At 42.1% G+C, this 15,963-nt stretch overlaps 2 protein-coding genes across 3 annotated transcripts in view; both read left to right on the top strand.

The window, feature by feature from the left end:
- Positions 1-5,716, top strand: part of ANKUB1 (ankyrin repeat and ubiquitin domain containing 1) — a 40,974-nt gene extending 35,258 nt beyond the window's left edge. For both annotated transcript variants that reach the window (XM_075004387.1, XM_075004386.1), the window contains one exon: positions 5,386-5,716. In XM_075004387.1, coding sequence (XP_074860488.1) covers positions 5,386-5,470 — 85 coding nt within the window. In that variant the 3' untranslated portion in view covers positions 5,471-5,716. The remainder of the gene's footprint in view (positions 1-5,385) is intronic.
- Positions 5,717-9,499: 3,783 nt separating this feature from the next.
- Positions 9,500-14,708, top strand: COMMD2 (COMM domain containing 2). Its single transcript, XM_075004631.1, has 5 exons — positions 9,500-9,635; positions 9,971-10,048; positions 11,327-11,409; positions 13,249-13,422; positions 14,136-14,708. Exons 1-5 carry the CDS (start codon positions 9,569-9,571, stop codon positions 14,331-14,333), a joined length of 600 nt encoding a protein of 199 aa, XP_074860732.1. The 5' UTR covers positions 9,500-9,568; the 3' UTR covers positions 14,334-14,708.
- The last annotated feature ends 1,255 nt before the right edge of the window (positions 14,709-15,963 follow it).

Below are 15,963 nucleotides of genomic sequence, written 5' to 3'. Positions count from 1 at the left end.
TAGGTGTTCACATGCTGCATGCACAGTCATTCGAGATTTTTCCCTCCCTCACTGATATCCACTTGGCCAGCTCTAGCACCCTCTGATACTGCATGCTCACACACAGGCATAAGGACCCCAGACAGCTCTCATGCCCTCCTTTCCTTCTTACCACCCATTATGTTTGCTGGAACAACTCTTCCAGTCTCAGCATGGCTTTTGTCTAGAGACTCTCTTATTTACTCCTTTCTTCACAAGTTTAGTTACCTATGGCATATTGCTGTTAGTAGGAGTGTACACAGTTAGATCCCCCCACAGTTGCTTAGAGGGGCATGCCCCAGACTCCAGGCTTTCAGCCCTGTGCCTCCTATGGCAAGCCTCTGCTGGTGAATGACCTGGACTCCAGCTGTCTGAAGTGTAATGGGAGAGGCTCATGTGTAAGAGCATTGCCAGATCTGCCACCTCTGCATCTCCTTTCGAGTTGAAGGGTGGGTTTTGGAATACATGTCTGCAGTCGCATCCCCAAGAACTGTTACAACAGGGAAATAACACATTACAGATTTAATTTACAGTTCTCCTTTTCTCTCATTATTAAAATGCATAAGAAAGGGAACCAAAATAAGCAGAATTTGATCCAAAAACCATCATGTTTTTTTAAGCTGTATTTTGTTTGTGTGACATTGCAACTGATCACTGAGGTGAATTATAATTAGCACTTTCTTGGAAGTTACATATAAACAGTAATTGCAGAAGCAAGGTGTACGAAGTAGTATCTTTTATTGGATCTAACATCTGCTGGTGAGAGAGACCAACTTTCATGTTATATTGCAGAACTCTTCCTTAAGTCTGGAAAGGTACTAAGATGAATGGTGCCTTAAAATATGTGCTTACAACTTACAATAAACTACCTGTGCAAACTTGTATTTTGCAGTGACACTGAATCGTTTTCCCAGGGCTGAAGAATAGCTCAAACGTCTGTCTCTCATCACCAGAAGTTGGTCTAATAAAAGTGGTAGTCTTCCCTCCAGAAATTTTGTCTTCCTTTACTGTAATTAATGAATCTGAGGTGTGTGTATGAAAGTTCTCATCCACTCCATTTCTCTTATATCCTGGCACTAACACTGCTACAACCCTGCAGATAGTCACACGAAATTTTTGTAGGATACATTTTGTGAGGAATTGCAGCCACCTACTGGTAGCAGTTATTAGAATATACATCAGTTACAATTGAGGCTTTGTGAACTGAGAATGATAGTTGGTAGAAAAACATCTTTAGCTCACCAGAATCCTATCACTTAGTCAATGCCCTTGAGTCTAGAAGTATAAATAGGAAACTTTAGAAAAGGCTGAAAAAATTCTTAAAAACAACAAACAGAAAAACTAGGTAACAGTAAATTATGAAAGCAGTAGTACTACACATTCCCAGGAACATTAAATATGTGCAATAAGAGGGGGTTCTATAAATTATGCAGAAGAAGATAATAACATAGTTTTTAAGAAAAAATATTGCCTGTGTTGAATCTGGACCTAAGTGAAAACATCAGAATTTGGACTGTTGTGAAGGGAATTAAATACATACCAAACTGTAAGCACCATTGGTTTCAAAGGCACTCCTCGTAGACTGAGGTTTCTTCATGAAGCAGGGTACTAGTATTTGTTCAATCAATGGTAATGTGTCTCAGTAAATGTGGAGTAAGGAGGTCAGGATCTGGCACATTGTGTTGTCCCTTTTCATTTCACAAGTCAAACTGCTCGGAGGAGGACGGACTCCTTTGCTCTCAGGGGAAGAAGATGGGTGTGAAACTACTGTTCAAGGGCAGAAAAATGTCAGAACAGATAGATTTGAATTGCTGTTAGTAATAGGTGTCAGGAAGATTCTGTCAGATGTTGCATGGCTAAAAGGGAGAGGAGAATTGTATAATTCTAAAGTGCAAATGGAAACACTGGAAAGTGTGAATAGAGCTAGTGCTAAGTTTGAGTCTATTTCTACGAAGTGAAAACACAGACTTTCCCAAACATTTTGTTGGCATGACCCCATTTTAACGAATTGTTTCCTCCTGGTAGCATGGAGGATGCCATTTTGAAATACAGAATGACATCCCCTGCATAGCTCAACCTAAAATGTATTGTTCATGCAAGATCACAGTGTCTAGAGGTCCCTCATTGAACAAAACAGTCCTGAAATGTGCATTTCAAGTCCCAGTCCCAGATTTGAATGACTCTGAATGGATACCTGTCCCAAATTTTGTGCAGTGCTACTCTGCACCTGCTGAAGGCAATGCTGGCCTTTTCCTGGTGGAAAGGCTGAGATGGACCTTAGCTCCCCCTTTGCCATGAGGTCCTGTCCCCTGCTCCTCATTTTCCCTCCAAGGCCTGCGCCAGCGAGGTCAGAAGCTGGAGCCAGTCAGTAATAAGAGCTGCCCAAAGAGCCTGGGATGCTCTGTGAAGCCCTGGATAATCCACCTGCCCTGGGAAGCATGCTCCAGAGATGGGTACCCAGGCCTAGGGCTGCTCTTGGGCACTCCAGTGCTCCCTACAGCAACCTTGGCTATGTGGGCAGCTCTTTCTACCACTGTCTGGTTTTGGTTTCTAGCCTGGCCAAGGGCCAAAGCCTCAGGGGGAAGTGGAGGAGTGGGGCAAGGCTGCTGCACGTGTGCCATTTTTGCACACTGATAAGGTGATCTCTCTGTGTGGAGGATACCATTTTGTTTTACAACAGAACAAAATGGCATCAGCTCTACATAGTGACTGCTTACCTACCATACACATGAGGTTGCACTGTGCAGTTCAAAATGGCATCCTTCACACATTAGGGACCATTGGAATCCCATCTGTAATGGAGGTGCAACCCCTGGTTTGTGAACCTCTGTGATAATTGTAACTAAACTTGCAGGATATGAGGCATCTCCTGAAACATGCTTAGTATCCTGGCTTTATGAGAATTAAGGTTACACAAGGATTGCTTTTAGGTGTTAATTACAAATGACAAAGGTTGAATAATAATAATAAGAATAATAAAAAGAATAAGAATAATAAAAACAAAACTAGCATGTAGGGACAAAATTAGAAAGGCCAAGGGATATAAGCAGATTAATTTAGCTAGTAGCACAAAGGCTGTGTCTAGACTAGCCCCCAACTTCGAAGGGGGCATGGTAATTAGGGTGTTGGGAGATTACTAATGAAGTGCTGCAGTGCATATGCAGCATATGCATATGCAGCACTTCATTAGTAATCTCCCAACACCCTAATTACCATGCCCGCTTTGAAGTTGGGGGCTAGTCTAGACACAGCCATAGGGTAGAAAGCGTTCTATAAATACATGTGAAGAAAGAGGAAGACCAAAAACAGAGTTGGGCCATTACTCAATGATGAGGCAAAGACAATAACTGAAAACACAGCAATAGACAAAGTGTTAAATGTGTTCTTTCTTTCATATTTCACCAAAAAGGTTACCAATGATTGGGCAACTGAAATAGTGAACATCAGTGTAACTGGGATAGCGTCTGAAATTAAAATAGGAAAAGAAATAGCTAAGAATTACTTAGATGTCTTCAAGTTAGCCGGGCCTGATGAAATTCCATCCTAGGTGGAATCGGCTGAAAAGATCTCTGAGCCATTAGTGATTATTTTTGAATATGTATGGAGAACATAAATGATCCTAGAGGACTGGAAAATGGCAAATGTAGTACCTAGTATACAAAAGGGGAAAAGAGCCCAGGGAAGTGTCATCTTAACTTCAGTACCTGTGAAGACAAGGGTGCAGATATTCAAATAATTTGAATAAGGTAAGAATCAACCTGGCAAGAACAGATTCAAGGAGATTCTCCAGATACGAAGTGGATCTTTCCCATGAAAGCTCATCACCTAACAAATAATATTGTTAGTCTTTAAGGTGCTTCAGGACTGCTTTCTCTGTTTTGTGGGAGTCTTCAAGTTTATAAAAGGTTGTTAGGGAAGGGCGATACATTGTTCTCACTAGTGGTGGGTGAAAGCTTGCTTTGGGGAGGCTAGCTTGCTGGCCCCACCATCCTACACTGGAATTCTGAAATTCATCCCTTTAACAGGAGGAGCCCTACAGGCTTTATCCACAACCAGAGGAACCTTAGCCTGCCTATCATACCCCTGCCTTCCAGCACAGCCTGACCAGGTACAATGTAAATCCCCAACTCTGAGGTTGGACAGAGCGTGTTGGAAGCAGAGTGAGGCCAGACTAGTCCCTGTGGGGACCCCTGGTATAGAAGCCAGCTCACAGCAACAGCACAGATTATCAGGACTGACCACCACATCATGCACTCAGGTTTGACCCCACCACAATTCCTCTATCAGGAAAGGGAGGAGGATAAATGGCTTTGCAAACTGGTTCAGAGGAGTCACAATGTCACTCTGGTTTGGTCCCATGTCTCTTCCATCATTACACAAGACTAACCTTAAGTAATGCTGCAACATTCATGCACCTGGTCACATCACCACTCATTCCCATAGCATTCCCACCTCTGCTGTTATGGCCATACCTGGACCCAATATAAATGGGCAGTGAGATGGCCAGTGCTGTTCCTCCTTGCTGCAGCCAGTAGTATGCGCTGTGTGTAATGTGCATGTAGCTGTAGGAGGTGCTACTGATCCCTGTTCTAGCAGAGGGAGATAGACACCTGAATATGAAGAACATGATTTTGACCATAGGCAGACACATTTTATTATCAAAACAACAGTGTGCATGTTGTGTAAATGAATCTGCTGAGTCAGACTTTGGGCTTACGCTCTGGCAAAACCATTTGCTTCTTTTTAGGTGATAGTATTAGGCAATCCTTGAGGATTTCATTATGAAATATATTAGTAGTATTAGCAATATATGTATCTAGCTTGACAGAGTAATACAGTAATATGATAAATGCTTTAAAATATACTTTATGACTGGGGTTTAGGGGGTTATCAAAATAATACTAAAGAGGCAGACTCTGCAGCTAAAAGAGGTGTGAAAATTGTTTTAATTTATCACTGGATAAAATCTACATTTGTTCTTCACTGTTATTTAACTGATTTTCCAAATTTCCTGTTAGCAGTTGTGCACCTGATTTGTGCACAATATGACAGCATTCCAGTGTGCACTCATGGGAGGTTGCTGCTCACGGCCGGTCGTATCTAATCATATTATATGCACATTCAATTACATTAGCAGCTCATTCAATCGTGGTATTGCACGTACAAATTAGACAACTAATTGTGCATATTCAGATTGATAATTGGGCCAGTTGTGAGAAGAATTGTACATTATGAACTTGATTTTGTATTGCTTACTTGGGCAAAATGCCCAGTCAAGTAATGGAAATTTTGCCTGTGCAAAAAGTGTAGGATCAAATTTAATACATGCAAGGAACCAGTTAATGTGTCCTGTCATTTTTCTTGCAGTGCATTTAAAGAGAAACGATGGCTTCAACAACTGGGAATTGCAAGAAACCTAGCTAAGAGGAGTGTCTGCAAACCTATTTACTGATAAAAGCCTGATTTCATATGGAATGTTTCCAGGAGCATGTAGTGTCAGAAGAGAGACTATGTTTGAATTTTCTAACAATATTAACAATGTCTTATTTGGCAAACATCCTAAACTGTATTTGTTCCATTGACGTAATACACAGATATGCTTAATGAAGGTATATTAATAAGTAACACATTATGCACAGAAAATATATAAATCATCAATGGATGCTGCGGGCTTTGTTACAGATGTTTGATTGCTGTAGCTCTAAAGAGAATAAAGGCTAGATCATGTGACTAAATAGTTCTAAAAATCTGAATGTAACATGTACAAGGGAAAAAGAACTACTTGTTAGATTAGTGCAAACCAACCGTTTGCAGCATCGTTTAGCGCCACTGTGAGACAGAAAAATTAGTTACCTAGTGCTAAGCTTTAGTGCCATTGAATCTCTAGTGCAAGGGTCAGCAACCCCCGGCACGGGTGCCAAGAGTGGCACGTGAACTGATTTTTATCAGCATGAGGTGGGGTCTCAGTCCTGTCTCTCCTCCCCCATGTAGCTGGGTGTTTGCTCAAAGCCATGCTGCCTGAGGATTAACATAACAAAACCTAATGCTACCAACCACCACCTAAACAATAAAACTCTGCATCTTAATTTCTTCATGAATGAAGCTGTTGTAAGTAGGACTATTAGTGACTTTAAAAAGTATCACCAGCACTCTGACTTTATAGAGTGGTCAAAGGTCAAATTTCGGCACTCCGCCTTGGAAAGGTTGCTGACCCCTGCCCTAGCCGACTTCATCCTCCAGCACTCCCAAGGAGTTTACAGACCTTTCACTCATCTTTAAAACAATTTCAAAAATTACTTTGCTTAAAAAACGTTTTTTGTAGGTCCTGCCATCTGGAACAGCCTGTCCTGTGTCTCTCTACCTCATTGACCCTCTATCCCTTTTCAAGTCTCCTCTGAAAATCTATATTTTCTCTATTGCGTATTTTCCTTCTCTCTGCCATTGTGATATTTATTATTTAACGTCCTCATTCAGCCAAATTACTTATATGAGTGATCCTTACATGTGCAGTCAAGGACTGGTGTCATGTGCAATCAAAGTGTGGGAAAGGGGAGTGCTTGTAAGGGCTGGTTTACATTCAAAATGCTACAGCGGCACAACTGGAGCACTTCAGTTCAGAAATTCATTACAGTGATGGGAAGGATTCACTTACTGGCATGGTTAATCCACTTCCCCAACAGCCACTAGCCTGAGGCCTTGCCTATGCTACCCCAAGCTGTCAACCTAAGTTATACAACTTCATCTATGTGAATAGCACAGCTGAAGTCAATGTACTTAGGTCTGCTTACAGTGGTATCTTCACAGTGGTAAATTGACATCTCATGCTCTCTCATTGATTCCACCTACTTTTCTCGTATAGGTGTAGCACTGGCGTTGACAGGATACCCCTTGGTGGTCAATTTATCACATCTATACTAGACACAATAAATCTACCCCCAATGGATCAATTAGTGCCTGTCGATCCAGCAGTTAGTGAGGACATGCCCCACGACTGTAATACTGCTATCTGCAAAGCATTTTGGTGTACAGAGCCTGACTTGTCTCCTACAGAAAGTTTTACTATGGACATAAATGGGAAAACAGAAACCATAGTTACTGTGGAATATTTTATTACACACTCTGTCACATGAACTGAATTGGGAGAAATACACAAAGGGATCACATTTAAAATCCTGCCATTTCATAAAACAAAGTCTCCTGCACTGTCAGGCACATGGACTCGATCACCTAATAAATCATTTCCATTTCTAACTTCTGGGAACTCTGCAAACATCCACAATATGCAGATAGCACTTTCATATTGAATTTTTTTCTGAAACATAAAAGGACAAATCCATGTCTGAGGTATGCCTACACTGCTCTGCTCACATTACAATATGGAGTCCTGAGTGCACACCAAAATGCTGTGCTGTAACTCCCCCATGTGGTTGCTTCAGGCACAAATTAAAAGGTTTCTCACTTAATGTAGACCTCTTAAACCAGGACTATGCACATCAGAACTGGTAATCTTTTAGTTCCTGCTCACAGCATCCATACAGGAGAGTTATAGCACAGGACTTTGATGCACACCACTGTTCACAGTCTCACACTTTGAGATATAGACGTGACTCTGGACAGCACCTTCATTGATTGAGCGGGAAGCAGGAGTAAGAATGTGTGTGTGTCTTCCTGTGTATTTCTCCACTGCCCCCTTACTCCTATGAGATCAAAGATGGGCAGGTGAGCTATTAAGTTCATAACTGGAATACAATTCTTGGTCTAGTAACTTACTGCATTGTACATTGCCTGTGATTTTGACTACTCAGCATTTTGTCAACCCATGGAAACATGACATTACACACACAAAATAAGATTGTAGATAATTTTTATATCTCTTTATTTCCATTTTTCTTATATAGCTGACTTCTTTTTACAGATAATAGCATATATCACCTTTATTTTCAATGGCACACTTGTACTTAAAACCAATTGCTGACTATATTATCACTTCCCACTTAAACCTGTGGCTGTTTGTCCTCTCTGGCATGAGATAAATTGGCTCTATTGTGTTTGTATTGCACTACAGTGATTTATAGGAATTATAATGCCGTCAATAGACAACAATGCCACAAAGATGCATACTATCATTGTAGAACACTGGTAAAATCAAATTCTGATCTATTTTAGCTATCCACAATGAAACTACAGTAAGATTGTTTTTACAGTTCCTACCCAGCAGTAGACAAGTAGTACTGTTAAACAAAGAGGATTTCCCCTACTCATCCCATGCTGTCTCAGACCAGTTGGAAACAGCTGGAGATTTTAATGAGCAAGTTTAAGAGCAGCTTAGACAAACATCTGTCAGGGTGGTCTATTTCAGGGGGTCAGCAACCCCTGGCATGGGTGCCAAGAGTGGCACACAAGCCAATTTTCATCACTGCCATCCCTCCTCCCCCTTGCAGTTGGACTCTTGCTCAAACCCATGCCACCTGTGGATTAACAAAAGACCAACTAATGCTACCAACCACCATCTAAATGGTAAATTCTGCATCTTAATTTACTTATTAATAAGGTTGTTATAAACAGGACTATTAGTCACTTTAAAAAGCATTATTGGCACTCACACTGTACATAGAAGTCAAAAGGTCAAACTTTGGCACTCTGCCTCGGAAAGGCTGCCGACTCCTTGTCTAGATGATGCTTCATCCTGCTATGAATGGAGGGGACTGGACTTGATGACCTCTGGAGATTACTTCCAGATCTAGGGCATTCATTTGGAATATTGTTTTCTGTTTATTAATGCTTTCAATAGTTTACAATTAGTTCAAAATTAGATAAAGGAACAGATAAACGCTTGATAAAGAACCTTATAGATTTTTTCCCCTCCTGCCTTTTCTGGAGAGGAGAGTGAGTTAGGGTTAAGCAAATCCTATGCCTTCATCACATCTGTCAAAAGCTATGTCCAGATTGCAGGCTTCTGTTGGAAGCCCGGAGACCTCCCAACCAAAGTCTGCCGCTCCAGCTGCCTACTGCCAACATCCCAGTCATCCTCCTTTCGTGAGGAAGAAGGAAGGTGCCGCGGGGGACGTTTACCGGACCAAACCCGCAAGGTGGGAATGACCGAACGGCTGGTCAGTAGCGGCACTAACGCGCTTTCCCCGCCTGCTGGGGAAGGTGAACCCAGGCTCCGAGCGGGCCGCACTGCAGGAGACACCGGACCCACGCTCGGGTCGGCGACCCTCCGGCTCCTGGGGGTGTCAGCACCTGGCGCAGCGCTGCCGGGATCACAGATACGCCGCTTCGGGCACCTCGCTCTTCCCGAGCGCCGGGGCCAGGCTGCAGCAGGGGCCGGAGGTGAAGCGCTCCTGGCAGGCCCAGGCCCCTCTCCGTGGAGGAAGCTGCAGTGCAGGACCCGCCCCCGTCGCCTCCACCTGGCCAGGCCTGTGCCCTGCTGCGGGGCCCCCGGAACCCGTGTGTCGGGCTGCGCTGGCCGGCCGGCCGGAGCCGCAGGAGCACCCGCCGGGGAGCGGGTCAGCTGACTGCGGGGAGCAGGCGGAAGGCGGCGGGGAAGATGTTGCTGGTGCTGTCGGAGGAGCACAGGGAGCACCTGGGCTTCCTCACCCAGGTGGACAGCGCAGGTCCGGCTCGCCCGCCCCGCGGCCCCCACCCCAGCACCAGCCTGAGAGCGGCGCCCCGGGTAGCGGCGCGGCCCGGCCCGGCTCGGCCGGGCCTTTCTCCCACAGGGCCCGACATTCACCACGTCTCTGGCCCAGCTTGGTTAAGAGCCGCCCCCCGCCGGAGCCTTGTGCAGGGCCGCGGCGCCGCTCTGCTGACGGGCGGGGGGAACCGGGCAAAGGGCGGTCCGAGGTGTGAAAGGCGCCCGCCGCCGCGTCCCCCGTGTCTGTCCGCGGGTTTCTCCAGCCTCGGGCGTGACTGGGCCGCTCCGCATGGGATTTCTCTCCTCTCCTTTCAGTTGTCGGTGAATTTGGCCGCATCGCGGTGGAGTTTCTGAGGAAAGGCACCAACCCCAAAATCTACGAAGGAGCCGCAAGTAAGAGCGAGCCAACTGGGGCTGGAGGGTAGTGCTGCCTGCGCCCTCGTGGGACTGAAAGGGAGTACTTAAAAGGATTGTGATTAATCACATCTAAAATAGCAAAGCCGTGGGCCCGACCCTGAGGTGCCTTCCTCTCTGAACAGGGAGAGTTGCCCTAGAATCCATGAAGTCCACAATTGATTTGACTGTTGTTGATTTCAGGTAGAATGGGCTTAGCTAGTACAGTGTTGGGCAGCAATATAAAAGCCAGATGGATCTTTGGGACAGATGTAGCATCAGGGTGCCTTAAATAGATGTCATCAACTTGAAACATGCAATTAACTAAGTAAATGTCTGGTGCCTCTGAATTTTTCTTCTAATTTTTGATGTTTTACGGTAATGCTTTCCTGATTTTCAAAAAAACTATTTTTCTGTCTGGTTTTGTGAAAGGCCCATCCAGCTGTTGAGATAAAATTGTCCAGTTTGCAGATTATAACTCTGAGATTGAGGAATGGGACTCACTGTGCCCCCAAAAAATTTAACGCTACTGTTAGTGTCATTTTGATGCTCTTCCAATGGGCAGAGTCCTAATGTTGGTAATACTAATACCAATCTGGTCACCTTTGGTTAGATTTTTAAAAATTAGCATATTGTTCTTCATTAAGTGACATCATGACTTTTAAAGGGTTCTTTCAAGCTCTGTTGTGACTCACCATCCAGTCTGAGATTGTCTGTACCAGTTCTGTGCTTTTCAAGTAATTATTTTATTTATTTATTTAGATAGATAGATGCTGTCGGGCTACAGCTACACTAGACACATCTGTCGACAGACATTTCTGTCAGAAGAGATTTTTTTTTAATGAAACATCTGTCGACAGAGTGCAGCCATACACTAAAGCGGATTGAAAGAGTGATCCGCCCTGTCAACAGAGCAGCTGGACTGCCCGGCCGCTCTCTCAACAAAACAGCCACCTGGAAGCACAGCAGACAGGGCTGCCCAGTATTTTGGAAGCTCTGTCTTTTGGCAGAAGGTGTCCCCCCCCCCCCCCCCCCCCCCAGCATCCACACAGCTTTTTGTCGACAGAATCTGTCGACAAAGGTGCTCTTCCTCATCTGGGAGCAGCAGAAGGTTGTTGGCAGAAGTGCCAAGTTTTGTTGACAAAACACATTTTGTGTGTGGATCTGAGGTGAGTATTGTCGACAAAACTTTCTAGTGTAGCTGTAGCCTATGTGTTTCAGCCTGGACTAATATACCTTTACCTTGTCCTGAATATCTCTTGTTGGTTTCTTTTTCAGGAAAACTTAATGTTAGTAGTGACATCATTCAGCATGGAGTAGAGGGATTAACCTATCTTCTCACTGAAAGCTCCAAGATCATGGTAGGGGTAATGTTAGGATAGTAAATCTGTAGGTAAAAAATTGAGAGAAGTTCTCCAGTTTATTTTATTGGAAAGCAAAGGCTTCCACACTAAGCCTACAGTGCTGGAAACTCTGCAATTAGGGAACCATGTCAACAGGTTTTCAAAATTTGATAACTTCTAGAGGATGGGAGAATGGAAGTATGTATATAAAAGTAACATCACTTTCACATACATAATACATGGTAACATTAAGAATCCCAAAGCACTATTTGTGTGACTCATACTCACTTCACTTTGCCTAGCCTGTGCATTTCTGTGCCTCTGGAGTTAAACTTTTAACTGTGCATAGGAACAATACACAAGAGTAAAGAACAGAAAGTGAGGAATAATGCTTTAAAAATAACTATCCACCTGCAAGTCAAGGAAAATCTTTTTACTTCTGAGACTGTTCAAAGACTGTGATGAATACATATTAGATTAAATCCTCCTTCGGTGTTTCTTGTAGCTACCCAGGCTGTTGTTGTTTGGCCTGATTCTACCTAGTTTGTGAGATTTTTAACCATATTACCTTTTATGGTGATTTAAACACAGGCAAATAGGAAAGAAGAAAAATGATCTGGGTAATAAATTGCCTTTCTACTTGGAGGACTGTTCAAGAAGTAAGAGGATACAGGTTGAACCGCTCCAATCCAGAACTTTCTCATCCGGCAAACTCTGTAATCCAGCATGACTTCAGTTAGCCAAATGACCAGTTAGCTAAATGACCACTTATCATGGATGTAGCCAAGTTTTCCATGGTCCCATAAAGTTTATTTACAGTCACCAGTCCTGGCTCTCAGTGTTCTTTGGTGTTATTTAGCTGTTACTTAGCTGTAATTTACCCATAAATGTCTTCTAAGAACCCACTAAGCAGTGGAAGTGTTGGTAATGTGCTAGAAAATGTTGACCTTTTGTCATCCAGCATATTCTCTTGTCTGGCACTGGTCAGATTCAGGGGTGCTGGATGAGAGAGGTTCAACCTGTACTTGGCTATTGCAAACATATGAAACAAGTGGCAGAGCAGTAGTCCAAAATTAACTTGTATTTTTCTTGTGTGTTGCTTCCAGTTCTTGGAAAACAAAGAAATATCTTCCTTTGTAAAGTAAGGTCACCTGAAAAATGAAATAAATTGTATTGGCAATTTGAGATTGGGATAGAGATTGCCATCGAACACTTCTCTCAAGTACCGCTTCTAGAATAACGAAAAAAAAATTGAACCAGACCATAACTTAAACTGTATGTGTAGAAAGCCATTGATCTGGGACTGTCAGAGTAGAAGGGCCAATCTAGATTAATTGAATGTGATTTCTGATGTTATAATCAGCACTTATATACTTAGACATTTTAGAAATGTCAGAGGACTTTATCATTTTAATAGTTGTTAATGGATTTGATACCTAGAAATGTACTACAGTTTGTCAAGGCCCCGAAAGTCATTGTTATAAGCTCCTAGCAGTATGTTATTTTGGTTCCTAGCCCTTTCAAATAAAAAGTGTACCAGAATGATTAAATGCAAAATGCTAAGCATTTTTGCCCTTTATATTTAGTTAATTAAAGTAAAGTTGCATTTTAATGTAATTAATGGAGTTGATGTATGTTAGTAATAATATAATATCAGCATTTATACAGTAGTTATCACGCAAGAGGTTTGATGGGTTATAGGTATGAAACTCCTCTCTTATTTCTGCATGAAAGGGGTTGTAACTAGGCAATATGATTTTGGAAAATATAATACATAGATTTAGGGGAGCAAGTAACATAGTAATAGCAACAGCAGTTGTGTAATTCCTGATTTTATTTTAAATTGTTAATTTCTAGATTTCTGAGATTGACTTCCAAGATTCTGTGCTTGTTCTGGGGTTCTCTGAGGAACTGAACAAATTATTGCTCCAACTTTACCTTGACAACAGAAAGGAAATCAGAGGCATTCTTAGTGAATTGGCACCCAAGCTTCCCAGTTACCACAGCCTTGAATGGAGACTGGATGTGCAGGTAACATACCCTAGTCTTAGTACGTAATCTGAATTTCATTTTAGCTCATTTTCATTATTATGAAAAATTAAGGTAAATCAATTTGAAAATGCTTGAAACCAGCAGTATTTGCATTTATATAAATGCTTGCAGATCCTTATTTATAAATCAGCACTGGAAGACGGGGGCTTAAAGGTAAATGAAGAATATAGTTAAGTTGTAAAATGCTTGATTTCATTCTTCCTTGCACTATTACAATGTGGAGTTCAGTCCAGAGATTTAGACAGTACAGTAAAAGTCCGGCTATCCAGCATTTGGATAACTGGCACATTTAGTTTAACAGTCATGCCCAGCTGTAGCCAGCTGCATCAGAACCAGTGCACTAGAGATTCTTGATAATAAAGCTTTTACCGTAGATTAAAAATAACTTTATTTAGTCTATTTTATTGTTTAAGTCTTAGTAAAGTATAATGAAGCATTGGCACATGACAGCATTGCAAAAACAAACTATATATACTTTAAACCAGAAATTGCAGTCATTATGTAATAATAATAATAAAACTAGATACAGATATAAATAGTTAATTTTATGTCAGTCTATGAATAAAGTTGCAGAAGTGTTGTGAGTTTCAAATCTGATGCTTGGGTTCCTAGCATATTTCTTTGTTTTAACTCTTGCTATTTTTTCCCCCACCTACTTTTCCATTTTATTTTATTGGAACATCTCCATACAGCTTGCCAGCAGAAGTCTGAGACAACAGATTAAACCAGCTGTCACTGTAAAGCTACACCTTGATCAAAATGGAGGACAGACAACCAAAATATTACAAACTGACCCTGCTACTCTGGTCCATCTAATTCAGCAATTGGAACAAGCTTTGGGGGAAATGAAAACAAATCATTGTAGGCGAATAGTGCGCAACATCAAATAACATTAATTTGTGACTGATCTCATTAAGTAATTTGTGAAACAGTAGTAGAAAACAATGTTCACAAATACATTTTGAGGAAAATAAACATCTGGATCAGATGAAATGCTTTCCTGTGCCAGGATCTTGAGCCAATGGTTACAGGCCAAACTTCCTTTGGTGCTAACTTTACACAGCTGCCTGATGTGAGTTAGGATAATTATCTTTGTGCTTTAAGTCCATTTATAGAAATTAGTCTGATCAGCTCTACAATAGTTAATTCCTCTGACTGAGCTTTTCTAACATTACATCAATGTAACATAAAGTTATGTATGTATTGTGTTTATCAAGCAACCTTTTGTGTGTGTTCCTTCTTAAAATAAAACACACTTAAACTGAGGACTGATATTTTATCAGCATTGCCCTCATCTAAATTCTTTTTCTTATAAAACCACTGAATTTAACTGTTAAAGTTTCCACTTCTTTTCTCTATCACAACTTCCCTATCATAACTTAGTGGGTGCTAAAATGTTTTTATGAGGTATTAGCAGCAAATTTTATACTGCAGCAGATATTCTCAACTTCACACTACAGACAAAATTGTAGGTTTGTTTTTAAATAGCACATCCTGTGTTTCTGGCTACACTTGGAAATGAGAGTCTATTTTTAAGTAGTTTCTGTTATGCAAATCACTTTACTACTGTTAAACTTTCTGTAAAGATATGTAATATTGTAGCACTCTCTTGACTATATCAGGGTGTAAAGAAAGGAAGGAGTTAATGGAGGCCAGAAGAGCTAGTTAGAGAAAAACCCTATGAGAGGCTTACCTGTGCAGGAATGGATAGGAAATACATAAAGTCAGGTAGCTGGCTGCAGATAAGGATCACTGTTGCTGGTAAAGGCTGCTTATTCCTATATTGGTGCCTGTCATCAGAGCATTTCAACTCTAAGAACATTATGCTAGGAAACTGCTATTAAAATGGCTTCATCTAACTTTTGCTTTGAGTGTTGCATTACATCACTTTTGAACGGTCTTGAAGTGGGGTTTTTTTCCCCCATAATAATCAGTCCTCACCACACATTGGGGCTTGTATAAAGGTGTGAACTACAATCAAACTGAGTTATTTAGCATCTCCATTGTTCTGTTCAACCTCATTGCTGGTCTTGTGTCTTTTTAGAGGAAGTACAGGAAATAGCTTGAGTAGCCGATTCATGTTTTGCCCTACTGACCTCTTCTCAGTTCCACGGGAGTCTCTTCATTCATTTCATTGGGTTTGGGATCAGGTTCCGAGAAAGGCTCTTGTCACTCTTTTCTTTATTCCCATGAGGGCCAGAGCATGTTTATCTTTTCCATCTTAATGAAAACCTATTTTATTGCAATTATTCCCAGCAATCATTGACCAGTACAGTAAACCCTCAATTTAATGGACTCTGATACAGCAGACTTCGGAAATAACGGACGCTGTCTGATTTCCCCCCCATCCCCAAATAAGTGCTGGAGACTCATCAGAGCTGCTGCCAGAACAGGTGGGGCTGCCAGGGCTGGACAGACCATCGGGCCAGAGGAGGCGGGGGGGGCAGTGGGGCACAGGAGCTCTTCTCCCCCAGCCTCGTGCATGGAGCATGTCAGCAGCCAGCAACCGCTGCCTGCAGT

The sequence above is a fragment of the Carettochelys insculpta genome, chromosome 10, assembly GCF_033958435.1.
Source record: "Carettochelys insculpta isolate YL-2023 chromosome 10, ASM3395843v1, whole genome shotgun sequence".
In the NCBI taxonomy this organism is placed as follows: Eukaryota; Metazoa; Chordata; order Testudines; family Carettochelyidae; genus Carettochelys; species Carettochelys insculpta.
Note: the sequence above shows the minus strand (reverse complement) of the source record. Positions and strands in the feature narration are given on the sequence as shown.

Bases quoted from the DNA above. Each gene is read 5' to 3' on its own strand.
- COMMD2 (XM_075004631.1), top strand. From the start codon at position 9,569: ATGTTGCTGGTGCTGTCGGAGGAGCACAGGGAGCACCTGGGCTTCCTC. The intron at 9,636-9,970 runs GTCCGGCTCGCC...CTCTCCTTTCAG, and splicing joins CACCCAGGTGGACAGCGCAG to TTGTCGGTGAATTTGGCCGC. The intron at 11,410-13,248 runs GTAGGGGTAATG...GTTAATTTCTAG, and splicing joins CTGAAAGCTCCAAGATCATG to ATTTCTGAGATTGACTTCCA.